The following is a 27,444-nucleotide window of genomic DNA, read 5'->3' as shown; positions in this document are numbered from 1 at the left end:
TAGCTTTGGAACTTAATGGAAAACCGATTCTTCTTCTTGAATTTTTATTGATATTTTAAAAAAATGTGTAACTAACTACTTGTTAGTTATTGGTATAATTCATTTTCCACATATTTTTCCAGAAATAAATGTTTTGGGCAATGCTAATTGAAATCGCATACATTCATTGCATCTGAGGCACATTATTTCATACATAATGACTAAGAAATTACGTGCCTGAATGTTTCTTCATTTTATTTGCACTCAGTCTCAAGCCACTGTTTCCTTTAGAGACAAAACAGCTGACACAGATTTCAAACGAATATTTACATTTCATTCTCTTGTAGAAACAGAAATATCTTTTGTTTCAAGGTGTAAAACAAATTATTTTAGTTATAAACAATCATTTGTTTCTTTACAAAATTCTGTCCAGGGTTCAAGGTTCACTCTCTTCACAGCCCATACGTCTAGCACAGACTGCTATAAAAAGATATGTACAAAACTCTGCCTGCGTTAACCCTCCCCTCCGGCTCGACCAGGGTTCGTTGACATTGACACACATCCACCTCGTCTGCGGGAAGTACAGCTGCATGTGTAAGGTGCCGAGTAAAATCTCGCGCGAGTAATCCCTCTCGCAATGGACTAGTGGTTTCACCGGCCGCAAGTTGGCAGATTGACTATAAAGAACACATTGAGTTCAATGAGGGTTGCTAGAATGAGGAAGACCACGTACATGAGCAGGCACGCCTGGCCCATCTTGCGGTCCAGCTTGAACTTGTTCGCGTAGAACGTGACGTAGAGCAGCAGCAACGTCGACAGCAGCGAGATGGCCGAGTACTCCAGGCCGCGCGAGTTGATGTTGACGTAGTGGTGGCCGCGCTCGGTGGGCAGGAAGGAGGCCTTGATGAACCAGGGAAGGCCCAGGCACAACAGGATGTCGAACGTGTTGGACCCGATCGAGTTGCTGATGCCCATGGACCCGTGGCCTGGGGCGATAGGAGGGCTTTTAGAAAGAGCAGGGTGCAGCTGGTGCAGGCGCCCCCATGCGCTGGCTCTACAGTCCCTTACCCTGCTTGGCGACGATGACGCTGGACACGGCCTCGGGCACGCTGGTCCCCGCAGCCAGGAACGTGATGCCCATCACGGAGTCGGGGATCTTGAGCGTGTCACCTGCAAGGTCATTCCCTCGTCAAGTTGCTTTAGAGTGAGAGAGCGAGAGAGCGTGCCGCCTCTCCCTTCCACCGTCCCCGCCCCTGGAAGGGAAGTGCAAAGTGAGGCACTCACCGATGATGGTGATGAGCCACGCCACGACGTAGGACAGGCTGCCGATCCAGACGATGCACATGAAGAAGGTGAGCGGGAACAGCTTCTTGAAGCGCGGCTTCTCGCAGTCCGGGATGGTGAAGAGGAACACGAGGTGGATGGGCCACGTGACGACGCAGACCACGCGGCGCCACCAGCCGCCGTCGGGGCAGGAGAACAGCTCCACGCACTCTGTGGACGCGCGCGCGCGACGAAACATGAATTGGTCGAACAGTGATGTCTCTCTCGCACTCACGGCACGCCGCGGCAAGCCCTTACCTCCTTGCTCTGGCGCCGGCCGCGGCTCCTCCGCCGCCTTCACGGACCCGTTGATCTGCTCGACGTTGGCGCCGGCCGCGCTGGCCGCGCTGGTGGTCCCCGAGGCCGCCGTCGTCGCCACCACGGCCTGGTTCAGGGCCTGCTTCTCCTCGTCCGCGGCGTCCGAGGGCGGCGACGGCAGGGCGGGGGTCGGCGAGGTGGAGGACACGGCCAACAACACCTCACCCGCCTCTGGTAGCAATGGGGAGGAGGTCAAGTTGAGCCGAGCAATGCCAGCAATGCCGGGGGCCGCGGGTGTGGCCGTCGAAGGGGTTGCCGACCCTTTCGGCGCCGATCGCATTATTTGAAGGGAAATTGCGCGCGCTTTCACTGTAACTCTGAGTTGACGTGGACCCGGTGAATACGATTCCCTCTTTCCTCTTATTTTCATTGCTGGCTGGCGATTGCTACTTACCAGTCTGTGCGGCCAGGGCGCGGCTGTGTCGTCTGCTGGCCGACGAGCCCACGCCGCCACGGGCGCAGGCCTGGATGGACTTGTCGTAGTACATCACTGCAATTCAATGAATCCAATGAATGCAGCGCCAGGGAACCGCTAGCCTTCTGAGGGCATAGTGGGGAAGCCCCAGGGAAGACCACGAAAGCCCCGGGCGGCAGCGGACTGACCTGCGATGTAGACGATGTAGAGGAGGACGAGGGTGAGCGCCTCGTACCACTCAACGCGCTCGTCGTGGATGATGCAGATGAGGAAGGCCACGGTGACGCCGTACGCCAGGCAGTCCCTCGTCAGGGGCCACCAGTCCAGGGGCACCACCTGCAACACAGCCGCTCCACCGTCAGTTCGAGCTTGGCGGCGGCAGACTCGGCGCTTACAGCGATCGGGCACTCCCCCGGCCGCGCCGCCACGCAGCCGGCGGCACACTCGCGCTCGGACGCGACGCGCTGCGCCAGCCCAACGGGTGAGTCTCGGTTTCCCCTGCAACCGGCCCCATGGTGTAATGGTTAGCACTCAGGACTCTGAATCCTGCGATCCGAGTTCAAATCTCGGTGGGACCTGTCTTTTGACGCATGTGGTTTGTATTTAATTTTGGAACAGTGTTGGCTGATCTTTATCTTTGGATAAAATTTAAATTTTTCTGATAAAGCTTTGGATCTTTCAAAGCAAAAAAAAAAAAGTTTCATAAAAAATATATAGAGCATGACGAGATAAGGGTGACCATGACTATTCTTCTCGGTCAAACCTAACGACTTTAATTTGAACTCTACAGCCACAAAAAATGTTCCGATCCTGCCAGGATTCGAACCTGGAATCTTCTGATCCGTAGTCAGACGCGTTATCCGTTGCGCCACAGGACCGCTGTAAGCTACTGAGCGCCACGACCAGACAACGTAGTAGAGGAGGGGGACTGGCGGGAGAAACCAGAGGAGTGGGGGAACTGAGTGTCGGTGGGTGGGAGGGCTACGTCACACGGCGCGCTGCCGCTGCCGAGGCTAGCTTTAGATACGGCTTGCCGCGCGCCCCCTCCATCGAGCTGTGGTGTCCGAGTGGTTAAGGAGTTGGACTTGAAATCCAATGGGTTCTACCCGCACAGGTTCGAACCCTGTCCGCAGCGTTACTTTTTTTCGCTCTTTCCGGACTGAGCGTGCATCGTTATCTCCGACAGATTTAGTCTCGCTTCATCCTGTGACTTAAACAGAACCAAAAATTCATGTCTCGTCAATCGCACGGAGTCTTCGTAAACCAATAGTAGTAATACAGAGTAGCACAATATATTCCCGACTCCGGAAGTCCTGGCACGCGTTTTTGAGTAATCCGGCAGCGCTCTTCCTCCCCTTTTCAGCCTTCCAGCTTTTTCATAACTCCAGCTTCCAGGTCACAGCACCTCCGTCTTCCCGTCGTACTGTCGGCTTCCCAAGGTTCCCACGGCCGGCGGGCCGGCCGACGACAGCATCCCCCCCCCCCCCCCCCCCCGCCTCCCAGCAGACCGATGCCGAGGAGTCGTCTGGGCGCTGTCTCCGTCGCACGCGCGGGGCGTCCGGTAGGGGTGCGAGAGAGAAAGAGCGGCGAGTCGATTCTTCAGAATCGCTCGGGCTGCTGCGGGCTGCCGTGGGAACGGGGAGAAAAGGTGGTCCAGCGCGGGGGAAAAAGGACCAGTGGCGCAGAGGCGCGAAAGAGGTAGCCGGCCGCGGCGCCGCTGCGGCCAGGTGAGGTTGAGGTTCTTACAGGTGGGAGTGGAGAGGAGTTCGGGACTTCGGGCATGGCTTCGCTGGGCTTCGCGCTTCGCGCCCCGCGCTTCGGGCCAAGGAGGCAGATCGGCGCTCACTCGGCCATGCGATGCCACTCGATCCCGTCCGATTCAGTCGGGACGCTGCTCCCACAACCAGATACTTTACTGACGTTTCAAATAAACTAGAGAAAAAGAAGATTGTTTTTAGAGGTGTTTAATCACTCGTAACCGGACATTGGGGCCACCTTGGTCAAATTGGACTACGCTTGAAATCACCACAAATCACCCGCCGCAGACGTGAAGACTGGCTGTCGGGTGAAGCTTGTTTTGGGTTGTAGTATTGTTATCACAGACCACCAGTGACTAATTTTTTTATCAGATAGTATGGCTCGCGCGGAGTGCGTGCACGAGCCGTGCAGTGCATGCAGCGAGGCACGTCGCAGCGCGTCGCTGTCTTTCCCGCCGAATGGATGGCAACGGTCGCCCCGCCCCGCCCCGCCCACCCCCTTCCCTGCCTGTTTCGCTCAGTGCGTGCCTCTCGCTCCCGCACCCTTGCATTGCCCGGAGGGTGGCGCCAGGGTGGAGTGGTGGCGCCAAGCCCATCGCTCTGTCTCCCTCGCACCCTTTACGAAACGGCCCACGAGTGCGACAAAGACAGAGCGATGAAGGTTGGCGCCACGGCGCTGCTACGCTGCGTCGCGGGACACTCGGCGGGACACCTCCGCGCGCGCGTGCGTCCCGCGTGCCGCGCATGTCCTGCGAGGGCGCAACAATGCGTGGCACGCGCTACCTGTCGGGCCGGGCGGCCAGGTCTTGGGCCAGGTGTGCCGGGCGGGGAATCCAAGGGAGACCTCCTCTCGGCTCTGAACGCCGCGCCTCGTGGACGTCCCAGAAGCTCCTTAGGGAATAATATTCCCACGATCCCTCCCAGGCCTCGTCTCGTCAGGCGGCAGGGGAAGGTGCTGGGAAGCGGGGCGGAGGGTGGAGGGGCGGAGCGCAGCGCAGTGGGGCAGGTGTTCCCATGCCTACCTGGCCGACTGCAGCCCCGCCCCGCCCCGCCCCGCCCCGACAGAAAGTGAAGAAAGCCCCGGCCGTCCCCCTCCCCTCTTGCCTACGCGGCTCCGCGGGGCTCCGCGGGGCTCCGCGGGGCTCCGCACGCACGACAAACACACACCTGGCCGTTGGAATGCGGCTACCTCTCCGCGGCTCATGCTCCCCTGTCACAGTGTGCGCGCACCGTGACGAGGTGTGTACTAAAAAAAATGCGTGCGCGCCGTGCCGCGTGTCTCCGGTGTCCACGTGTGTCCACGTGTCCAGCGCGTCGAACCGGTGAGGACTCGAGCGAGGAAAGTACACATGGTTAGTGCAGTGACTGACAGTTACAGTGTCGCAGTCCTCTGTAAAAGCCCGCGAGTGGCGCCGGAAGTTTGACGGATTGTTCGCACAGGGCGGGGGCAAAGGGTCAAAATGTCCAAAGCGCTCAAACTGCCGTGCCATTCTGATGACGTAGACTGGGACCCCCGCCCCTGGGCGCCGCCGACGTGGAGTAGTGTCTCCACGGGTGTCGCGGCCCCGCGGACTGGACCGCGGCACCGCGGGGTAGCGCCGTGGCGCCTCGCGGCCGGAGGGGACTGGAGGACTAGAGGAGTCGCAAGGCTGGCGCGGACTGGCGCCGCAGCTACGGATGCCTCCTGCGACGCTCTGGGCGCCGCATCGACCCACCGCTTCAGCGCGCTCTCCGCGCCACGGTCGCCCCTGCCAGGCCTGCCACCGTGGCCACCCTAGCCAAAGGCGCCAAAGGCCGCGAACCGCGCCGCCGGCCACCGCGAGACCGCGGCCAGCTCGCCTAGCTCGGCCAGCCTCGCGGGCCGCCTCCTCCGCCATTTTGGGCGCCGGTCACTTCGGCCGCTTCAATAGGCTCTCCGTGGCGCCCCCTTTCCACAGTGCCGCGTCGCGAGAGGGGCCGGCGGCGGAGGGGGAGGGGGGAGGGGGTCGCGACGGGGCGCCAGCACGGCCAGCACGGCCACGCCGCGGAAGAGAGAGCCACCCTCCCCTCCCTCGGCACGCAGCCTCCGCGAGCCGCGCCGCCCCTCGCCGCGCTGAGGCCGCTGAGGCGCCACCCTGCCCTGCCCTGCCCTACCGCCGCGCCACCAACAGTAGCGGACGGGAGCCGGGCCACCTCTTCGGCTCCTCTGAGCGCCGCGCCGCGCAGAAGCGAATTGTGGCCTATGTTCACGGCCAGTTCCCACGCTGCATCTAGCTGCCCCCACTCCACTCTAGTCCGCTCGATGGATTCGGTGGTCGTGGGAACCAGAACCAAGAAGACGGGGGTCTTCTTCTCCGAACCCGAGGGATCTTTTCTTGCGACAGGAATAGGTGCGAGTGGGTGGGGCGGGGTGGGGGCGGGGAGGGCTGGGGCAGAGTGGGGTGGCCCCACTGCGCGGTTGGGGTCCCGAGGGGATGAGGATTCCGTCTTATTCACCTGAATCAACTCAAGGAATGTCTTTGAGGCGTCTTCGTGGGAGACGGAGCTCGATCATATGAACCCCCGTTTTGAAAGTACGCAGCGGCGTTCCTTCGGCACACTAACTAAAACATGCACGGCTGTCGCTGTCCCCACTTCGACTGGCACACTGCTACTACTACAACCGCGAACCCGCGCCCCGCGCCGTCGCACCGCGCCTCACAGCAGCGCAGCGTGGATGGCGGTGGCGGACTGGAGGGGGTGCGGTGCCTCGGTGCTTCCACCCCTGGGCGAGGAGATGGACCACCTCCTAACCCTTCTGCTCGCCGCGGCGGCTCCGTGCGACATTCTAATTAACATACAGTGCAGCCGACTAAGACAAAAGAACACTGATGATCACAACCCTTCCCCCTCCTTGCGGCCAGCCCGTCTGCCCGCCTGCCTGTCTGCCTGCCTGCCTGGCCTGCTACCTCCAATCCTTTATCGACGTATTTTTATCCCATTATATCCTCGATTTGTTAGAGCGGCGGGGCGTAGCGGGGCGGGGTGGGATCTGTATAAACGAAGGCGACTACCTGCTCCATCCACTCAGGACCCACACTCACACAGGTGCCCCCTGGACGCACACGGACGCACACAGACGCACGCGCTCAAAACCGGTAGCACGGGTGGCCGTGGGAACCGGAGTCAACTCGACGCATCTTCCGTGTCGAAGCAACCAGGAGCCCAAGACGTGCGAGGAGGTGGCCGCCGAGACGACCGAGACAGGCACACCTGAGCGAGTACGTCTACCTGGACGAGAACAGCCGTCGCTCCTCCTCCCAGGGTGCCCAGCCTGCCGGGCTGGCAGCCGGGAGGAGGGCGGAGGGGAGGGGCACAGAGGGGACGGGGGCACGCGATTGGTCCACCGAGATTTTTCAATAAGTCTGAGCTGCGGAGGGGAAGGCTACATCTGAATCCACCCGGGGCAAGTACGTTAAATTGTATAAATTGTTACTGTGCCAAATCCTGAAAGCACCTATTAGTGGGCAACATTATTCAAAATTAAGAGGTCGAACAAATGAGCGCAGGTTGATCGACGCGAAATGTGAACACGCGCGATTCATCGAATCATTTTATACCGAATTTGCGTCACATGACGTACACAAGATAAAAATTTTGCAAGGGCTGGCCGCCAGGCTAGGGTCGATGTCACGAGGGTGTGAGAGGGGAGGGTGTGGTGGTGGGGACCGGTGGGGGCAGCGCGACGGAGGAAGGCTCCGCGGGGGATGGGGAATGCCCGACCGAGAGGTGCTGGTTGGTCGGGAAGGAACCAATCCGTGCGACCGCTCTCCTCTCCTCCTCCTCGAACCCCTTTCCCAGGTGAGGCGCTTCGCTCCGTCTCATTCGGTTCGGTTCAGCCTGCCTGGCCGCTGCGGCCGCTGCGCTCCACTCACCATGCCCGCCCCGATGCCGCAGCACGCCGCCACGGCCAGGATGTTGAAGACGGCACTGCCCACGATGGTGCCGATGCCGATGTCGCCCTCCGTGATGAAGGTGCCGATGACGTTGACGAAGAGCTCCGGCGCGGACGTGGCCGCCGCCATGAACGTGGCCCCCGCCACGTCGTTGGACATGTTGAGCGCTGCAACCAGTCAGAGTCAAGCAGTGCGTCAGGCTCCTCGACGGCGTCCACCAGTCTCTCCCGGAACGCCCTCGAGTGCGAGTGAGACAGAGCCCGCTCACCGTGGCAGATTCTCTCCACGGCGGGGACGAAGTACTTGTCGCAGACGACGGCCAGCGCGGCGAACAGGTACAGCGCGACCAGGGCGTGCAGGACGACGGCGCCATCTTGGCGCTGCTTGTCGGTGAACAGGTCCCGGGGGAAGTCGTCGATGGCCGGGTTCGTGCAGTTGAGCGGCGTGACTTGTTGCGCTGCGGACACCAAAGGGACAGGGTCGGCGTGCGGCATGGCGGTCTTGTCCGTCATGGCCATCATGTCCGTCTGCTGGTCGCTCCAGCCAGACTCCGGCCGCCGGGGCCCTGCCTAGCCCTGCTCGGCTCGGAGGCCGCACAGTGTACAGCACGGCGCTCTAATGCGGAACGGTGACGCAACGGGAAAAAGAAAATCTGCTGCACAAACGCGACACTCAAACTGACGCTCTTGTCTCTCTCGCACCTATTCGCGACGCCGCACGAGTGCGAGAGAGACAGAGCGACGAAAACGACTCTCGAAATTAGCCTGCAGCACACCGGGCGCCGGATGCCATCCGACGCAGGAAAGTGCCACCCACCAACTCGACAAAAGGTCCGTACCTCGTTAGTGGTGAGCGTTACGCTCGTTGTGCACGGAGCAATAAAATAAGGAAATGGAATTTTAGAACGGATTAATTCTATGCGTAAAGCTTGTGCTTACAGTTACTGAGATGTTAACACCGTTTGTGGAGCTAGCGTTCCTTGAGCCAGGAACCGGGCACTGGCGCTGCGGTTTCTTGCCCTTGCGCGGAAAAACAGCCACCACCCACTCGAGGGGCGTGGCGGCGGCGTCGGCGACGTACCTACGGTTTTTACTTAATTGCTTAAGTCCCGCATGCCGGGCCGTCCGGGCCGGGCGGCCCACGCCCTCCAAGCTACTGGCAATTACGCCCTGTCTCATTCGAGCCATTCGAGCCTTTCGCCGTATGAGTGGCACGTCCGGGAATGCGGCTTTGCGCGCCGACGGCACGGCACGGCACGCCACGCATGCCAGGCCACGCACGCTAAGTGGCCGGGACGACGCTTCTGTAGGAAAATCGGAAAATCGCTCCCCGCTGGCCATCAATCCGGGAAATCGCCGGAGCCTCCACCGGACACCGGACGCGGGCGGTTGGCGGTTGGGAGCGCGACGGCAAGCCGACGGCGGCTGGGCCGGGCCGCCGGGCCGCCGGCGTGGAGGCCAGTGAGCCTGGACGGGCCGGCCTGGGCTTCCAACGCCAATAGCGTTACGGCGCGGCCAGGGCACGGCACGGCACGCCACGCCACGTCACGCCAAGGCCCAGGCGTGCCAGCGACCAAAGTGGCCTATCATATAAAGAGGACCGCGGCGCGCTTCGCAGGCTGGGCTGCCCCCCCCCCCCTTTCCCCCCTTCGAGCCGGCCAGGGGGTGCGTGCATTCTCAAAGCACCGCCCCGTGCCCCACGCTTTAATAACGTCGTTCGCAAAAGATGGTGAGGGAGAAACTAGAAGAGCAGTGGCGTGGTTAGTGTCTTCCTGGCGCGCTAGGCGGCCCAACCGGCTCCTTGCTCGGCTGGACCCGTTTCTGGTTCGCCGAGAGTGCGCTGCTGGCCACAGAGCTGCACAGAGCGCGCGGAAAGTGGCGGAAAGCCGGTCATTGTTGAGTGTAGCCGCTGTCGGCACCGCTACCGCTGCCGTCGCGTCGGCACTCGGCATCGTCTTGAACCAGCTTCAACTCCTCGCGAACGTGATGAGGCTCTGGTCCGCGGAGCACACTGTGTGGGGCTGCGCGGGTCGGCCCTGGCAACCTCAACTGGTTCGTTGTGCCGCGGGGCGCGTGGGGCGTGGGGGGCGCAGACCTTAGCCCACAGTGTACAGTGTACGACGCGTGACAAACACAAGCACTCCGACCACGTGGTGCAAACGCGGTTAAAATGACCGGGACTCTCCGACCACGTGGTGCGAGCGCGGTCTGCTGGCAGTGTGCTGGCAGTGCATCGCGGCGCGTGCACCCACGCGGCCCACGCGTCCACCGTCATGTTATTGTTGGGTCACTCTAACCTAGAAATTCAGCTCGCCCCATCGGAAAGAATACAGGGCGGCGGGAGCTGCTCAGAGGCCCGTTGAAGCGGCGCGTCGCTTGAATGGAGAGAAACACTGTCTGGGCGGCGGCGCGGACGTCCCACCACTGCCCACCACCACCACAACAACAAGAGCAGCAACAACACAGCGACGTGGTGGTCACTCGGGGGCACGGCGCGGCGGTGCGGCTCAGCGCGGGGGCGACAGCGGGGGCCCTTCGCAGTCCTCGCACAGGGGTGGCGGTCGTCGGCGAGGGCTAGACCGCCAAGTGGCCATGGAGCTGGGCAGCGCCATGGCAGCGGGCAGCGTCCGGATCATCCGGTACACGTGTCCGCGACGACGACGGCCACGACGGCGTGACCCTCGGGGGCCTGGACTAGATTCGGCCGGGCAGGGCACGCGTTGCAGCGCAGCCATGCCTCCACGCCAGGGTTGCTGCGGGGCGGCTCGGCGGCCAGCCAGGCCAGCCAGCGACGGCGTCCTCGTCCTCCCGGAGGCAGCAGGCCGGCGCCGCCGCCACCGCGAGCTGCCTCGCTTCACCTACCTTCGTCCTCCGGGAAGAGGGCCATGTCCAGGCGGGGAGCGCGGCGATCACGAATCAAGTGACAATTGAGCACGACGCGGACCCAGTGGCCACGGCGCAGCTGAGCAGCATAGCGGAGCGGCGGAGCACTGGCAGGACGAGACGGACTGGCGGCGAGGCGGACCAGGGACCAGGGGCCAGCACCAGCGCGGTCCACAAAGGCAGGCAGATTGTCTGACGAGCCCGATGAACGCGGCCGCGGCCAGGACTGGAAGGGCCGCCGGGCAGCGCGAGCAGGGCGGGCAGGGCGGGGCGGGGGTCAGAGGGCACGCCGTGGACGGCGGGGGAGGGCGGGGAAGGGGCAGTCCTGCGAGTACGGTCGGCCGCGGCCAGCGGCCAGCGGAGCAGCGGACACATGGCTGAGTCGCCGCGACGCGCGACGCGACGCGACGCCGCAGAAGCATGGCGCGGCGAGACGGCGGCGACGCCACGGCGACGCCCAGCCGCCACCGTGGACCGCGGCCGCCTCGCCAACCTCGCCGGCCTCGCCTCGCCAGTCGCCTCCCTGCAGTGGGGTGGCCGGGCTGCGTCCCTCGGCCCCTGTGCAGAGGCCCCTGCTGGTCCGGGACGAGGCCCAGGATGCGCAAGGCACCTCCGGTAAGCGACCGTCTCCGTAAGGTTCACGAGTAGCGACGCACGCCAAAAAAGTCGAGTGCCGATAGGCGCTGCTTTAGACAGGGGAGCTTCAGACTCCAGTCATCGTACAGTCAACGCCCGGGATTTTCACCACCACAAGCGTGAAGCAGCTCCCGGGGTGTCGGGTTGGTTGCCTACCCGGGTTCACGCGGGCGCTACCAGTCGCACCGGCAGCCGCGCCGGCAAGAGCGTCCGTCCTGCGAGTTCGAAGAACAGTTTCGTTGCCCGCTCGGCCTCTCTCTCATCCCGAAGGCGCCCCTCGAGTGCGACAGAGACAGTGACGAAGTGTCTCTCTTTGTAATCTTTCTTCGGAATTATCATCTTCTTAAAACAGAGGCCATCTGCATGCCGAGAAAGGTAACATTACCTTTTGGAAACAGAGGCCATGCCCTGCTTTTAACCAATTGGGTCAATGCTGGCCTGGGCCCCGTCCTGTCCCCGCTGACGGGTGCGACGCGTCCAGTGGAAGTTACCGCCAGAGCCGTGAAGGTCCTCGATAAGAAAGGAGTGGAAAACTATCGACGGAACGCACTGCGACGCGCTGCGACCAGCCAGAACATGACCGATAAGTTGAGCGAAGCGGTGGACATACCCGGACATAGCGGCCTCCGGTTCGCGGCTACGTGTTCCTTGCCATTCAAAACTGTTTTGGAAATGACTGAAGGCTTGGGTGGATTATCGGAACCCACTAATGAGTGGGTTTTCATTCCACGAACAGAGGCAGTCGACTGCAGCACCAAACATATTTTTTTTCCGATCGTTCCGCTCCTGGCGCGACCATATGTGGGACCCGGAACCGTGCCATCCTGACGCGAGTTCGTTTATCATCGTCAAAAACAAGAAGGCTGTCTTCCCTGCTGTCATCTCAGGGAGAGGGACAGAGCGCGGTGGTCCGGGGACGCAGCCGCCGCGGGCCGCGTCAGCAGACTGATGCCAAACAGTGTTGTGTCTCTCTCACGCTCCTACGCAACGCTCCACGAGTGCGAGAGAGACAGAGCGCCGGAATCACTGTTCGGAATGAGCGTGCGGGGGGTCGCGCGGGGGTCAGGGACTTCGGCAAGGCTGTACGATGCCCCGCTCGCGTTGCCGAGTCGATTGGAGTCCGCGGATCGGACAGGGTGTCAGTCGCGTTCAAACAGCCAAGCACTGCGAAGCCGCGAAGCAAGTCCAAGCAGAGCGAAGCCCAGCGAAGCGAACACCGAGCCCGCCGAGACCGACCGTCGCACAGTCGCCCAGCCATGCTGCACCTTCGCGTCCTCCTCGCCGCCCTGGCGTGCCTCGCCCTCATCGCCGCAGGTGGGTGCATAATTAGGTTTTGGCGGGAATCGGGCCGCCAAGCCACACCACCAGACCGCGTCAAAATAGAAAACAATACTAATTCTTTTTGGGGAAAGTGGGCCGTTGATAGGAAAAACGACTAGGCGACAATGGAAATAAACACCTGTAGCAGTGCAGGGCAATGGTTGGGCACGCTAGCGCCGCTAGCGCGGCCTTGAGAGATTCGATCCGGCCGTGTGGACGCGTTGATCGAACGCCACTCATCGTCCGTCAAAGCAAGACCAATGTTTGGGTTGTTGCGTCACTGAGACTCTTCCGTTTTCGTGACTGTACACGGGGATACGGATTTCGTGCCGGCACATTATTGGCAGTATTATTCCGTGTTATGCTAGTTTGCTTCCACTGATGTTGCTGGTGTTTGTTTCTTTCCAGTGCGCGGGGACTGCGGAGACTACAAGGAGGGTCAGACTTGGAAGACCGGCCACCCCGACACGTGTGCGCAGTACACTTGCAAGGACGGAGTCGTCAAGGGAAAGACGTGAGTCAATGGCATATTTCGCTTCGGAGCAAGCTGTGGTTTTGCGGGTTTGCCTACCGGCGCCTTACGGGATGGGCGATCATGCCAAGCTTCCCCAGCAGGCTGATTCCGCTCTGTCCCTCTGGGGGCTCAGGACGTGCCGTAGGGTGCGAGAGAGACAGCGACGAACCACCGTTCGGCCTGTACGCCCTCGTAGGCAATCCCGGAACGCCACGGCCGGTGCAGGGTGACCTAGGGTGCCCACACCACTCAACCCACTCCGCCGCGCCACTGTTATGGCGGGAAAAGGCGGGTCGAGCAGCGGGCGTGGGTCACTCTGTAATCGCTCGGGAATTATCACGAAGCGCGCTGGGTAAACCAGCGTCATTCTCATTTCGCGGACGATGGTGTCGAGGAAACGGAGTGAGAGAAACGGGGTGAAATGGAGGAAGTGAATGAACGAACGGGCTCTCTCTTCCCCACAGCTGCTCCCCCGTGTACGCGCCCAACCGCAAGTGCAAAGTGAGGCCCGTCTCCCCCGGGGCCACGTTCCCGGACTGCTGCCCGACCATTGATTGCCCACCCTAGACTGTCACTCGAAAGCCCCATTTGTTGGGGGCCGAAAAACGCCTTCATGTAACATTCAACTCATCTGCTAATTATTTTCGAAAATAAAATCTCTGAAAAACTACCCGCTGTTCGCTATTTTTCACGGCCTCTCATCTGCACACATCTCACACATCATCAGGCTCGTCGTCATCTCCTTAAAAATGCACAAACTAGTCCCTTCTGATTTGAGCATTTGGTAGCGCAGGGCTTTCTGCAAAAATAAATATTGTTACTTGCAGATGCCCGATGTACAAGGTTAAGGATACCTGCAAACTGAAGGACACCCCAGCCGGAGCCGTGTTCCCGGATTGCTGCCCCCAGTTCGACTGTCCGGAGGACTGAAGATGCACGAAGACCCGACCTCGCCTCGGCCGACCGGGATGAACAACTTTGTAAAACAAAAATACATGACGTACGCAAGCACCGTGAACTGCCCGTTTCTCGCACCCCTTTCTCCTGGTGGTGACGAAGCCTGGCGCAGTCCGCCTGCATGACGTGCCTGACGACGCAGCGTGACGTCAGAGGCCGAGCACTGATAGTACGAAGCTTCCAAGAATAACAATGCAGTCACAAACTTTCTTTGTCTCGAAGACCAGTAACGAACACGAGGGTAAATAGTGAGAGAAAAGGAGATAAAATTATAAAATAAAATTTATTTATTTATTTATTTATTTATTTATTTATTTATTTATTTATTTATTTATTTTTATAGTTTTTTTTTTCTTAGGGGTGGGGGAAGTTGTTTTGAGGCGAAAAGAGCCATTCCGGGCAGAACAGGAGCCAAACATATGAGAAACTTGTGGAGGAAATCATGCTGGAATATTTTAAAATTAATTATCCAAGAAAATTGGATCAAGTTGCTTGGCAAGTTATCGCGGTCATGGAAACAGCAACAAAAATAGACAAAATGCACATGCTGCCCCTACTCCTCCGTGGGAAAGACACTTCCACGGCGCAAACAACGGGGTGCAAACACAGACCAGTGAGTCAGCCGCACCCCCGGCCACAACAACTCTGCCAAGAGGCTGCGTAATAGTGTAGTCACAATATTGCAAAACACGGTGAAACTTCGTCGCGGCACCAAAAGAGAAGCGACAATACAGGCGTACACTTCTCGTACTTTGTGCATCGTATAGGATGCAAATTTCTGGTCATAACTGGCGCGGGAGTTGCATCACACAGATTAGGGGTCGTCCACGAAATAAAAGCAAAACATTCAACTTTTTGGACAACTTTTTCATTCAAGTTCACTACTTTTTGTTGTCTTCACAGATAACTCATTTGAAAGCCGGCTTTTAGAAGTGAGAATTTTTATTTTATTTTTTATGCCTGAAGTCAGCCTATTATCTACTCTCTGTGTTCCGAACCGCGTCCATTTCCGGCATTCCCTGTGACTAAAGGTCTGACAGATTGCCGGTTAACGCTCCAAACCGTCCAAACCGCTCCACTGCCACTTGAAGCAACACTGGTAAAACTGAGGCGTACACAAAGCGTAACTGCCTGATACGCGTCAAATGGGGCACGAAGTGTGCGTGGTTGCCCGCTTGAATGATGCGGTGGTGGCGAGCTTGTCGCCTACCTGGCGATTTGGGGGTCGACATGAGAAACGAAACGAGATGAGATAGAGAGAAGTCAGAGAGACTAGATTTCCAGATTAGCCGCTATCTGATTTGCGCCCTCGCCCTCGCCCACCTCCGCCGGGTCACGGCGCGTCACGGCGCGGCCTGTATTTTCCTGTCAGGGCCGCACATGTCTTGGGCCATGCCGCCCATTGGCAGGGCTGTCTTTAAGAAGTAGCAGCGTGCTTGCAATAATCAGTGACTGTAAACAGAGATAAGGCTCGGTCTGGCTGCCTTGGCTACCGAGGCATGGCTGGCGTGGCCCGGCTGGCCATTGCCCAGACGCACAGTGCTAGCCGCCAGGTCCACTCCTCCAGCGCAGCCCTCGCCACCCTCCGCTCCAAGTAAGTGCAGCAGTGTCTCCATCACTGCCTTCGCCAGCCTGTCTCTCTCGCACCCTCTGCGGAACGCCCCATGAGTGCGAGAGAGACGCAGTGTGCGCACGTGTCCCGGGGCGTTCCCGCACTGACTGCGCGTGACAGACGGCGGCCCGCGACGCGCCCCGCGACGCGCTCCTGTCCCCCGGACCCGCGCCGCGATGGGGCAGGCTAGGGAGCCCCCTCGGCAGTGGGCGAGGGGGGTGTAGGACGGCCACGCTTCGCGGCGGGGGCGAAAACGCGTTCGGAGCAGTGCGGGTGGAAAAGAGAAAAATAAATCAGTCGCGGACACAACTCAGCTGTCAGAAACTAGGGTTTTGATGGGACTGCAGTACCCGCTTTGGTATCCACACGAACGTGCAATGCGGCAACCGCGGAAAATGTTCTTACTTTTCACGCAACCAAACTGGGGGCTAAGCCGGTGGCGCCGTTTCAGGGAGTGCCGTGGCTTGTTTCTGGCTCGCATTGCATGGTTGCCAAGGGAACACACGGGGCGTTCTATCGCTCGTCCTTGGACCTCGGTGATACAATGTCAAGAGCATCGAAAGGTATCCTGCTCGTTGGCCGCAGCAGTGTCTCTTTTTCTACTTTCCCGCACCGGATGGGCGTGGTTGGGCTTTCGCAGTGTACTAACTGCCCAACCGGGGGAACACCAAAAGGCCGTTGGCTCGGTGAGCTCGGCGCGCCCCTGCAGCGAGACACGTGAATCAAAAAGCGTTTATTTTTCTACTTTCACTTGGCAAATTTGATGCGCTTTTGGCAGTGTCGCATCGAAAGTGACATCGTCGAGTGTCTTGTAAAGGCCAGTCGCGAAGTCCCTTGCTGAGCTGCTCTTATCTTGATGGTGTATGCGTGCTAGGAGACATGGGCCCCAAGATGCATGGCCAGCGCATCTGGAGTGGAGGTGACGAATCTAATAATCAAAATAGCTATCTTTGCGTAGGTACACCGAACAAAAGTATTGCGCCCTAGAGTGTAGTGACTCGTGAGAATAACTTTCTTTTTTATCGAAAAAAATTGAAATAAAAATATAGTTAAATGACAGACGGTGAGGTCGACGACTCTGCAGGTGAAGCGGGGGCTGAAAGACTACAGTCCGACCGTCCGCTCCTCTGTCCCGCTGTCCGCGAGTCGTGTCAACACAGATATTGTCGGCTGCCTTTGCTCTGGTACTCTATGACGCACCTTCCGATGCAGCCGCCTCTATTGCACAATGAGTTCAAACCTTGCGTTTCTCCACGGAATGGATACAAGTGCGTGGAACCACAGGGACGGCCGGGACGGCGCAACGTGCGGGGTGGCCATGGAGGTTCAACGAAGGTCGCGGATTAAAAGCTGAGCCTGTCTTGCGCTATGTTCTAGGAGTCACCAGCTGCGCCGTGAGCCCCGCACCTGCAGGCCGCCAGGACGCCAGGACGTGCGCACCGTCGGCGGGAGGCAAGGCGAGGCAAGGCAGGCCGAGGCAGGCGGCGGCCAGGGTCGCGTCGACATCGTCGACATCGGGCACCATCATCGTGTCGCGGGCCATCGCGTCGCGGCGTCGCGGGGGTTGCAGCCTTCTCGCCAATAAGTGATGGTAGAGCTGGCCGCCGATGAGGGGCCGTTCCGGACAACTGAGGCTGGCGGCAGAGAAGGCGGACAAGGCCCTCGCGGTGCTCGCCGCGCCAGCGCCAGCCGCGTGCTGAGGCGCCTTGCCATCTTCGTCACCGTCCCGGCCGCCTACGTGGCCGTCGCCGCCCTCGGCCGCAGCCTCGGCCTCGCCGGAGCGCCCGCCGCCGCCTCCGACTCCGTTCCAGGTACGTCAGTTTCGCTCGGCCCTGCCCGGCCGAGACATCGAACACCCCGGCGTCGCTGTGGGTCAAGGCAAAGAAGGCCTCGTCCTGGGCAGTCGGTGCGCCGCGCCGCGCTGGACTGCAGTAGAGCCCGCGGAGTTCAAGGACCTTGTGGTGGTGCCCCGCCCCTCCCTCCACGGCAGACACGATACGCCGGGAGTGGCCGAGGATCGTCCTCCTTGGCCAGATACCGAGGCCAGCCAGCCAGTCTGTCGGCCAGACGACCCACATTCCACGTGATAAACAAAAATCAATCACGGTGCCCTCAGCTTGCCTTCAGTTTCTGCAGTCCGATGCCTTGTGACCCGCGTGCCCCGCAACCTGCAACCCTCAAAGGCGCGTGGACCAGTGGCCTCTGCGCCCCTGTGACCATGTGGCCCTGTGACCATGTGGCCCCGTCCTTGTGGCCCCGCGTGGCCTTGTGGCCCCTGCGTGGCCCGTGGGTGGACGCACGATGCCGTCGAGTAAAGATCATAAAGATGCTGTCCCGGCAATAAATTGATTAGAGTGATTTAAGCAGATGGCCGGACCCGTCTGTTTCAGTGGGGCCCAAGTAGTGTGACCCCAGCGCGGGGCGGCGAGGGGCGTGAGTACCCGCACGGCGGGGCCACGACACCCAGTCCACTAATCGAGACTCTACGCTCCAGGGGGCGCCGCGACCAAGGACCTAGTAGTGAGAGAGTGCCCGCTTCTCCTGCCGCAGGCCGCGCGAGGCGCCACCTGCTATGGGCTGAGGGAGAGAACTGCACGTCGCCGGCCATCCTCGACTTCCCCCCAGACATCTTCACGCGCTCCCAGCGGCAGCATGGCGCGGCTCTGCTGCACGCCCTGGTCGCCTGCTACCTGTTCATCCTGTTCGCAGTCGTCTGCGACGAGTACTTCGTGCCCAGCATCAAGAAGCTATGCAAAAGTGAGTACGCTCTCCGCCAAGATGGCCTCCTCCCCGCACTTCCCCGGGAGTGCGAGAGAGACAGCGCGGTGCAGCGAGCGTGCGCCTGAATGCTAGGCAGCCCAACTGACGCTGCACGCGGAATGCAGCTACAGTAGTAGTACACGCCGCGGCCACTAGATGGCGCCTTCGAGTCTTTCGTGAGTCAGTCTCCGCCGGTCTCCGCGGCGTTGCTGGGTGCGGCGGTGGCCTTTACAAGAAGAGCTGGATGCGGATTGGATTTTATTTTATCGATAATTGCCAAGGTGGGCAGAACTGCGCGATAACACCTATCGTTCAGCGCGGTGCCCATTGGCTGTGCCCATTGGCGGTGGCCGGCAGGATGGCGACGAAATCGCGGCACGCAAAACGACGCCCGCTTACGGCTGTGACAATCAAAATTCATGAAAAAGGGTCCATCAGCTTGATGACTCTTGAGGTCCTTTGCGTCTAATTGCCTTTCGTCCATTGCGTTCCATTGGCCGCGGACACCGAGATTTCAAATTTAAATAAGCTAACTGCAAGGTCACCGCGCGGCCGACCCAACTGCCAACACCAGGCTGGGCGGGCTCTGGGGGAGGCGGACAACTGATAGCATGCGAGGTTTTTCTCGGAAAAATTGGCGTATAGGACGATGATAGCACTGCGAGAAGTCGCTACCGCCACTGCCACCGGGCACGCACGCCAAGGTTTGGCGAAACCCAGGTGTCTAAAGGCCGAAGTTTTTGCATGAATGCCTGCAGCGAGGCGCCGAGCAGCAGAGCAATGCCGAATGACGTTTTCGTCGCTCTGTCTCTCTCGCACTCATCGGTCGTCCCGCACAGGTGCGAGGGAGACAGAGTGACGACGCGCCGCCGAACGCCCGGGCGGTAGGCACGCGCAACTCACGTGCGTTTTGCGGTTTGCCTACCTCGACGGCTCTTGCTAGCTCTCGACTGGAAGGCGGGGCCCTCCTAGTGCAAGACGGCCTTTTGGCATTTTTTTCCTCCTCGAGATTATGGCGCGCAAGGCCCGGCTGGGCGTTGCTGTGGCCTGTCTTGATAACGAGTACGCTGCACCGTCCGAATCCTTTTGGAAGCCGGGTCCACAAGGGACTCGTTGACGGGGACCCGGCGGACTCCGCCTTGCGCACACCGAACATGGAGAGACCCTTTCCGGCCGGCCCGCAGGCTTCCGCATGTCGGACGACGTGGCGGGGGCGACCTTCATGGCGGCGGCCACGTCCTCGCCCGAACTGTTCATCAACCTGGTGGGCACCTTCGTCACCGAGGGCGACATCGGCGTCGGCGCCGTGGTGGGCAGCGCCGTGTTCAACGTCCTGGCCGTGCCCGCCTGCTGCGGCCTCTTCGCCAGCACGGTGAGTACTGCTCCGTCTCTCTCGCACCCCCAAGGAGTGCGCCGTGAGTGCGAGAGAGACAGAGCGACGGACTGTTTGTGCAGGCGGTGGCGCTGGACTGGTGGCCGGTGACGCGCGACAGCGTGGCCTACAGCATCACCGTGATGCTGCTCATCTTCGTCCTGCGGGACGGCCGGGTCGAGTGGTACGAGGCCCTGCTGCTGGTCAGCGTGTACCTACTCTACCTCCTGGGTGAGTTCCAGCCTAAGCGCGCCTTGTCTTTCCCCTCACGACCCCGGTCAACAACGCGAGTTGCTTTCGGTTGCAGTGATGTGCTTCAACGCGTCCATGAGCCGTAAGGTGAAGGGTTGGTGGAGCCGCAGCCGCAAGGGCTCGGCACAGGAGCCCGGCGAGAGCAGCCCGCTGCTGGGGAGTGGTGAGTCTCTCTCTCTGGAAGGAAATTTGAACGGCTTTGCAAGTTGACGTCACTGGGATGTGGGGCTTTTAGAATGCGTGCTCTTGGCGAGGGGCCGCAGCGTTTCTACGGGATTTGAATAAACCATCTATTTTTTTAAAAAATTTATTGTTTTTGTTTATCACGGTAACGAATGACTAGCGACGAGTGCCAAAAGTACAGCACCCGGTGAAGAAACCTGGTTAAAAGCGGCCTACGTCAGTGACTGACCAACCACAAGGATCATGAGCCAGAGTCATTGGGCATCCCAGGGAATAACAGCAAACTTGCGGCTTCAAACTTCCAAATCACATGACTCATTCATTTCCAGGAGGCGGCGTGCGCGCACAGGAGGAGGCCCCGGAGGAGGCGAAGCAGGCATTCGCCGACGACGAAGACGAAATTTCAGGTAAGGTGTAGCGTGAGCAAAGTTTTTGTTAGTTTCGGGAGCTTGGTGGTTACCTCGCTGTTTCCCTCCCTCCAGACTTGTCGCTGTCGGCCTGGCCCAAGGACTGCGCGTGCTGGGAGCGCTGCTGGTGGGTGCTCATCTGGCCCATCTCCCTGCTGCTCTTCCTCACGGTGCCCGACTGCCGGCAGCCGCGCTGGCGCAAGTGGTACCCCGTCACCTTCCTCAGCTGCATCTTCTGGATCGCCATCACGTCCTACTTGGTGGCCTGGATGATCACCGTCATCGGTCAGTACGGTCGCTCTGTCTGTCGCACCGCCACGCGGGACGGACGCACAGTGGGCAAGAAGACCGGTCGAGGCGGCCAAAACTCTGGGCGCGTTTCGAGCTCCAGAGTCGCTAGGTGGGACTCGAACTGAGCGTGTGACCCCACCAATGGATTCCTCGTTCGGAGAGCAATCCATTGGTGGGGTCACTCGTTCGGTTCGAGTCCCATTAAGCGACTCTGGAGCTCAAAACACGTCCGGGATTTTGACCGCCTCCACCGGTGTTCTGGCCCACTGTGGGAGACTGTCTCTACCCTCTGCTCGCTCTGCAGGCGACACGCTGCAGATCCCCGACTCCGTGATGGGGCTGACGTTCCTGGCCGCCGGCATGAGCGTCCCCGAGGCCGTGTCCAGCGTCATCGTCACCAAGCAGGGCCACGGCGCCATGGGCATCAGCAACTCGCTGGGCTCCAACGTGTTCGACATCCTGCTGTGCCTCGGCCTGCCCTGGCTCATCAAGGCCGCCTTCTTCCCCGCGCTGCCCAACGACCACGGCGTCATCATCAACTCCCGCGGCCTGGCCTACTCCGCCATCTCGCTGCTGTCCACGCTCTTCGGCCTGTACCTCACCTTCCTGGTCAACAGGTTCCGGCTGGACTGGCGGGTGGGACTCACCTGCCTGGCCCTGTACGCCGCCTACCTGGTGCTGGCCTCCCTCATCGAGCTCAACGTCTTCTTCGTGGTCAACCTGCCCTCCTGCCCCGTCCCGACCTAGTCACTCATTTTGTACATAGTTTCGCTCTCAAAATAAAGTTGTATTTATGTCCTTTCATGCACTGTGTTATTGTCCGACGAAGGCACGGCAGCCGAGATGTATAAGGATGGGTTTCTGGATGGCGCAGAGCTGCGCGTTCGATGCGAGTCGAGCCGGGAGCGCCGCGCAGGCAGGCCGTCCCGCAGCACTGGGTCGCGCAACGGGCTTGCCTACCTCCCTATTACCATTGACCCTGCACTCCATACCGTAGGGAACCATAGGGAATTCTAGACCGCCACAGCGAACACCCACATCTAACGGAAACTTCCGAGCCGTTCGGCTCGAAAGCTGACAATGCATTATTGCTGACGGCGATTGAAAGGTGGCTGGGCGAGGCATCCCCCTCCATCCCTCTAGATAGTGGCACGTAAATAAACATGCGTCACCGAGTGGGCAGGACGAGCAAAGCTTCCCCCACACGAATCCCCAACCCCTGCCAGTGCGCCGACGAGTACTACCGCGGGCAAAGAGAGCGACGTAGCGCACGAGGGCTGCCGGGCCGGCGAGGGAAGTGGAGTGGGAGTGGGGCGCGATCGCCGTGCCTGCACCCGGCGTGGAGTAGACGCGCAATATTTGAGGCCGCAGCCAGTCCTCTGCTGTCAGTTGTAGAGCGCGGCGTGCACGGCGTGCACCTCTGGCGTGCACCGCAGTGGTCCTTCGGCTGTCGCGATACGACCCGTGCAAGTCGCGCCGCAAACATGTCGGGCCTAGCCGCCAACTACTACTACCTCCAAGGTCAGTATTGGGTTCACCGGAGGACATTCACAGTGCAGCTTCGATGCTGAAATGGTGCCCTTTGTCGCCCAAATCAGCTTACCAGGCTTGACGCATTGTTTATGCATCCGCCACTTAATCCTCATCGCACGGTTTGTTGCCTAGCATTTCAATAAAATTAGGTCTTCATTTCAGCTGAACCGGGTTACAGTCTGAAAATTTTGGTGCACCCAAATCCCTTATACCGATTGAGATATGTAAAAGAAATGACGAGTTTTCACGGAGCTCTGAAAGGTTTTAATGCTCCCTATCCGAAGGTTCAGGTAGGTTGTTGATTGTTAATGCTACCTTTCCGATAAAGTTATAAGTCTAACTTAAAAAGGTCCTCGCTGGTTTCAGCTTCAACACCCTACTCTGACTGAAGATGAAAGTGAGACTGAAACTTTCATTCGGGCTTCTGTGTTTACTGCTTCTTGTGAACCCCATGTTCATAGAATTGTCACCAAAGAATCAGGCACAACTAATTGGGGGCTCAGATATTACACAGATATTAATGTATCTTCTCAGAACGACTTTCAGGCAGAGTGAGTACCTCATCAACTTGGCTTTTCTTTCTGCTCATTCCAATTCCAACATTGTAACCACAGGTTTAGTTTTAAAAATTTTGAGGATCAGTAACGAATTGTTGGACAACCCAATAAAAATTCTGTTGTTAAATACTATAGTATACCCTTAAATTTATTGTCAGTTTGGACCTTACAAATTTTGAAATGTGCTCATTAAATTAACTATTGCAGATTTAGGAACTTAATCATTATACGAAGAAATAAATCTGAATGGATTGAAGAGGAAGTCACAAGGCTAAAGAATGAATGCATGTGCACAGATTTGCCCATTCCCGTGGAGGAATTTACAAACCAGGCTCAGGAGGCATGGAAAAGGCTGCAAACGGAGCTTCGCCAATTTAGATTGGGCTTCTATGCCTACAAGCGCGGCTGCCCTACCCCACTTTGTGGACCTCTATTTTCAAGTGTGATTTCTAATCAAGGTAAGTTCCCATACTGTAAAAGATAAATTGGAGTGAAAACAATAGACTTGTAAAAAGACATTGTTTACAGAGGAGGCTCCACCAGAAAGAAAGGGGGGGAGGGGAGTGGTCATGGCCTTCCCTGCCAGCCTTCCAGGTCAGGGGCGGCTCCTGAATTGCTTTGTAGAGGGGACCATGACACACCTTTTGCCTACATGCAGGTGGAGTGACATGCTTGTAGCCGACCCTCAGGGTGGTACCAAATCTGACGGGTGCAGCGGTCGGGCGCTGCCTAGAGGGAAGGCAACTTGCAGCCTGAGAGTAGGCAAAAAATGCATCATGACGCCCCCCCCCTCTGAAATAAATTCCATAAGCCATGATTATATATTATCCTGGTAAATTTTTAGGGTTACTGTAATTGTATTTTTCTGCTTTCAGTTGATGCTAATGTTGGGAAGCTACAAATTGATAGAATGTCAGCCTACTCTGGGAAAAGTGGGGATGAACTGATCCTTCTTGTCTCAAAGATAGCACAAAAATGTGAGTTTTTAAGCAATAGCCAAGTCCTTGTTTCTTCAGCCTTGTCTATTTCACTTATCATGCAAATGTAGAGTGAAAAAGGATCATAGTTGGTGAGACTATTCCTCAGTAATCATCCTTTTCAGCTTATCTAACAAATTATGGATTTGAAATATATTTCAGCCCAAGTGAAAGCTCGCTTCTTTGAGGGTGACCCAGACACACCATCATGGGAAGAATATGCACAGGAAGTTCATCTTCATCACCAAGTGGCACTAATTGTATCGTAAGAAAGTGAAATTGACTCATCACACTGCATTTAAAATGTATGATCAAGACTCTATCAGTTTGATTTATTACTTCTAGAGTGCCACCATACAGAGAAGATATTAAAGCTGAAGTTCAAGTCCAATTAGAACGAACTAAAAGTGATGGGTCTAAAAGCAGAAGTGAAGCAAGAAATTTTTCATACAGACCATCAAAACTGTCTGGTGAGATCTGCTTTGGTTAAAACAGGAAAATTTGATGAGACACATGTCCTAATGTGTTTTTTTTCAATTATGTTTTTTTTATCAAATTTATCAAATTTCAGGGAAAAGGAGGCTCTCAACTTCTCCAAACTGCAACAGTCTTGGAAACGAAAGGAGATCAAGGACAATAGGTAATAGTTTATGCATGCTAGCAAGCATGTTATACTTTACAAATTCTCAGCATAGGAATTGAACACCTTCTGTTACTCTAGGTGGGAGTTTTTCAGAAGAGAATATACAAGTTCAAAGAGAAGAACAGCAATTGAATGCGGTGCAGTCCTGTCCTAATGTCAACTGGCAAAATCAAGGTGCAAATTAAATTGTACAAATATTTCTGTTTCACATAAAGAACAAAACTAAAGGAACAGAAAATGAAGAATTAAGTAACATATGTGGTTTAGTTTCATTTTACACTGTCTACCTTTTTTCTTTTTTTGCAACTAGGTTCCGATCTGCAAACTTTCCTGGTTGAAGGAAGCAGCTCATCACAGAATATACACCAGCAGCTAGCTGAATGTTATCTCAGTGATAGTCAAGGTTCGTTTAAAAACAAAATATCCAACCTCTCCTGAAAATTGTTGGAAGAGTTTAACGTACAATGCATTTTCCCCCCCAAATTTCTACATTTATGGTCCAGAGATGGCATCCAGCATTGATTGCAACAACGGACAATGTAATATGGTGTGGGCGTTTGTAGCAGCATTGCTATGTATTTAAATGATTAATATATTATTGATCACAAATTTCTATGCCTCAGGTTTGGACGGATCATCAGTGGTTGCCGAGAGTTTTGAGCCAAACAACCAACAATATTCTGGGCTACAAATGGCAGGTGAGAGCCCTTCCCATTTTTCATTTTTGTTTGCAACTTGTTACAAATTTCAGTACCTGTCAGAATCAGGTGTTTGAAACGCCATCGGTTCAAAGAACTGATGAAAAATCCATCGATTCTGTGTAGAACCAATGTCGTTTCGAGCCCCTAATTCTGGCTGAGTAGGTTTACCAGAGTTTCCAAGTTTTGGGCCAAACAACCAAGGAGCTGAAGCTTTACTGGACCCATTGCCAGCAGAATTAGATGTTTTTAGCTGGAATGTCTTTTTGCCCTCTGCAAATGGTACGTAATGCATGGAAAGATTTTGATAGTGTATATTTTCAAAATTTACCAATAGCTTTTTACTAATTTAGCTTGGTCAAACGTTACTTGGGGAGTTGATCTAGTAGCTGATTCCACTGACGAGAAAAAGAAGACAACAGGTACTCACAAACAAACTTATTTTGGTTCCATGCAAAAGCCGCATGAAGATTTTTCTCTAAATACTCTTAAATCAACCTGCAATTATAAGCTTTTCTTATATTTCTTTAAGGTAAAGAGACGCACAATGTTGTCACTGATGGTGTTGGTAAAATCAGTAAGTTCATTTTACTCTCTCCTTCCACTTTACCTTAAAGCATAATTATTGAAGATATTTTTATTATTCTGTGTAGATGTTTGTAGGAGCAAATCATTGGAACACAACAAAGACATGGTATAAACCACCCATTTGAGTTACTTGCAGTCAAACCTTATCTTCAGTAAAGATATTATAATTTTAGTTGTAATTTCCAGAGTTGCTCATCTGCCCCAATACAACAAGCACAAGCATGCATCAGGCTTTTCCAATTTGCAATGACTGGCAATGCAAAAGAATTAGAAAAACTCTTAAAATGCATGACGACAATGCAGAAAAGGAGATGGATCAATGAGACAAATGGACAAGAACAGGTGAGAATTAGCATATTGAATTTAATTTCTGGGTCCACCTCTTACTGATTTTCTACATCATCTTTTCTAGACACCTCTCATTATTGCTGTTGAGCAAAATCATAATGAATGTGTCAAGCTTCTTTGCTTGGCAGGTGCTAATGTTAATCTAGCAGATGAAGAAGAGAACACTTCCTACCATATTGCAGCAAAGAAAAACTATAACAAATGCCTGGAAACACTTCTGAAAGTTGAGGACAGAGAACTTGACAAGAAAAACATTAAAGGTATGAAATAGTGGGAGATAAATATTGGTTGATAGTTAAGAAACCCCTTCCAATTTTATTTTTTTCTCTTTAAGGTGAGGCAGCTCTCCATTTGGCTGTCCTGTCCAACAATGTAAAAAGTGTGGCATTGCTCATAGCAGCAGGAGCCAATGTGAATGAAAAAAATTGCACTGCTGGATCTACACCTCTACATTTAGCTGTTCAGTATGGATACACCGAACTAGTCCACCATCTGTTAGAACAAGTAAGAGTTACAATTTGTATTTAAAAATCTCACTTTTACGGGTCAGTAAAATTATTAAGTACTGATTTTCATGCAATGCGGTCACAAAACCCAGCCAACTGGTGTACATTCTATTTGGGTGGTCTTTGTCACCATTGAATTTGAAAATGACTACCTCATAATTTCAGTGCAACTTCACATTCTATCTAGAATACATTGTCTAAGCATCATTTTCTCCCCAGAAAAATATAAAAATTGATGAAGTAAACTATGCGGACAAAACAGCTGCTGGAGTAGTAAAAGCTGATCAAAGGATCATTATCAATCTATTCAAAGAGGTAAATACAGTTCAGGATTTGCGAATAACATGTATTTTTTAATAACATGTATTTTTAATGCCTCATATTTTATTTTAGCTGCAGGGTTTCGCAGTGACTATCGAAGAAGAGACAACAGATGAAGATGAATAATATAAGGGCAGTTAGTTCAGCAATTCATTGTGTCATACGTTTGCAACAAAACAAGAACCGGAACCCTGCACTTACATGATTGTCCATGCGTCATTCACATTTATACGTCAGATATTTTTTCTTACTATTGTATTATTTCTTTTTTGCTATCAATAAACGTACATAGTCTTTCAATCCAAGGCATTTAAAGTTCTCCTGCCATGAGTTTCCCTCAGGTTTCCTTTGGAGCTGGCCGGGGCGGGAGAGAGAGGAGGG

The 27,444-nt window shown here is 56.2% G+C and overlaps 4 protein-coding genes and 3 non-coding genes across 13 annotated transcripts; 5 read left to right on the top strand and 2 right to left on the bottom strand.

Annotated features, from left to right (window-relative positions):
* Positions 1 to 27: 27 nt before the first annotated feature.
* Positions 28 to 10,786, bottom strand: LOC117643247 (sodium/potassium/calcium exchanger 3). 3 transcript variants are annotated; one of them, XM_034381998.1, is made up of 9 exons: positions 10,568 to 10,786; positions 7,975 to 8,163; positions 7,686 to 7,873; positions 2,224 to 2,371; positions 2,015 to 2,110; positions 1,561 to 1,791; positions 1,264 to 1,473; positions 1,048 to 1,149; positions 28 to 965 (listed from the first exon to the last, which is right to left on the bottom strand). In XM_034381998.1, exons 1-9 carry the CDS (start codon positions 10,590 to 10,592, stop codon positions 631 to 633), a joined length of 1,524 nt encoding a protein of 507 aa, XP_034237889.1. In that variant the 5' UTR covers positions 10,593 to 10,786; the 3' UTR covers positions 28 to 630. The 3 variants fall into 3 exon arrangements, with proteins under 3 accessions (XP_034237889.1, XP_034237890.1, XP_034237891.1); XM_034381999.1 differs by lacking the exon at positions 10,568 to 10,786 and adding an exon at positions 10,003 to 10,114; XM_034382000.1 differs by lacking the exon at positions 10,568 to 10,786 and adding an exon at positions 8,787 to 8,919.
* On the top strand, positions 2,542 to 2,613 carry Trnaq-cug. Its single transcript has one exon. It is a non-coding gene; the product is annotated as a tRNA-Gln (tRNA).
* Trnar-acg lies at positions 2,841 to 2,913 on the bottom strand. Its single transcript has one exon. It is a non-coding gene; the product is annotated as a tRNA-Arg (tRNA).
* On the top strand, positions 3,089 to 3,170 carry Trnas-uga. The gene has a single exon. It is a non-coding gene; the product is annotated as a tRNA-Ser (tRNA).
* Positions 10,787 to 12,323: 1,537 nt separating the features above from the next.
* LOC117643824 (U-scoloptoxin(16)-Er12a-like) lies at positions 12,324 to 14,076 on the top strand. Of its 2 annotated transcripts, none has more exons than XM_034382938.1 (3): positions 12,324 to 12,538; positions 12,953 to 13,058; positions 13,886 to 14,076. In XM_034382938.1, exons 1-3 carry the CDS (start codon positions 12,481 to 12,483, stop codon positions 13,986 to 13,988), a joined length of 267 nt encoding a protein of 88 aa, XP_034238829.1. In that variant the 5' UTR covers positions 12,324 to 12,480; the 3' UTR covers positions 13,989 to 14,076. The 2 variants fall into 2 exon arrangements, with proteins under 2 accessions (XP_034238829.1, XP_034238830.1); XM_034382939.1 differs by lacking the exon at positions 13,886 to 14,076 and adding an exon at positions 13,523 to 13,728.
* A 1,384-nt stretch (positions 14,077 to 15,460) lies between these two features.
* Positions 15,461 to 21,696, top strand: LOC117643696 (sodium/potassium/calcium exchanger 3-like). The gene is made up of 9 exons (XM_034382739.1): positions 15,461 to 15,609; positions 17,005 to 17,438; positions 18,178 to 18,384; positions 19,572 to 19,759; positions 19,843 to 19,990; positions 20,067 to 20,174; positions 20,524 to 20,601; positions 20,677 to 20,886; positions 21,197 to 21,696. Exons 2-9 carry the CDS (start codon positions 17,216 to 17,218, stop codon positions 21,637 to 21,639), a joined length of 1,605 nt encoding a protein of 534 aa, XP_034238630.1. The 5' UTR covers positions 15,461 to 15,609; positions 17,005 to 17,215; the 3' UTR covers positions 21,640 to 21,696.
* Positions 21,697 to 22,205: 509 nt separating this feature from the next.
* Positions 22,206 to 27,363, top strand: LOC117644098. Of its 4 annotated transcripts, XM_034383296.1 has the most exons (22): positions 22,213 to 22,413; positions 22,588 to 22,715; positions 22,792 to 22,976; positions 23,190 to 23,440; positions 23,511 to 23,576; positions 23,858 to 23,959; positions 24,122 to 24,224; positions 24,305 to 24,429; positions 24,531 to 24,599; positions 24,681 to 24,776; positions 24,913 to 25,005; positions 25,106 to 25,141; positions 25,226 to 25,300; positions 25,466 to 25,582; positions 25,654 to 25,722; positions 25,833 to 25,877; positions 25,954 to 25,994; positions 26,075 to 26,230; positions 26,301 to 26,496; positions 26,571 to 26,740; positions 26,962 to 27,057; positions 27,136 to 27,363. In XM_034383296.1, the coding sequence occupies exons 1-22, from the start codon at positions 22,377 to 22,379 to the stop codon at positions 27,187 to 27,189; spliced, it is 2,310 nt and encodes a 769-aa protein (XP_034239187.1). In that variant the 5' UTR covers positions 22,213 to 22,376; the 3' UTR covers positions 27,190 to 27,363. The 4 variants fall into 4 exon arrangements, with proteins under 4 accessions (XP_034239191.1, XP_034239189.1, XP_034239187.1 ...); XM_034383300.1 differs by lacking the exons at positions 26,962 to 27,057; positions 27,136 to 27,363 and adding an exon at positions 26,908 to 26,958 and having other exon boundaries at positions 22,206 to 22,413; XM_034383298.1 differs by lacking the exon at positions 25,106 to 25,141 and having other exon boundaries at positions 22,212 to 22,413.
* Positions 27,364 to 27,444: the final 81 nt, after the last annotated feature.

The sequence above is a fragment of the Thrips palmi genome, unplaced genomic scaffold (assembly GCF_012932325.1).
Source record: "Thrips palmi isolate BJ-2018 unplaced genomic scaffold, TpBJ-2018v1 HiC_scaffold_17, whole genome shotgun sequence".
Taxonomy (NCBI): domain Eukaryota; kingdom Metazoa; phylum Arthropoda; class Insecta; order Thysanoptera; family Thripidae; genus Thrips; species Thrips palmi.
The sequence above is the reverse complement of the archived record's forward strand: the minus strand, read 5'-3'. Positions and strand labels throughout refer to the sequence as shown.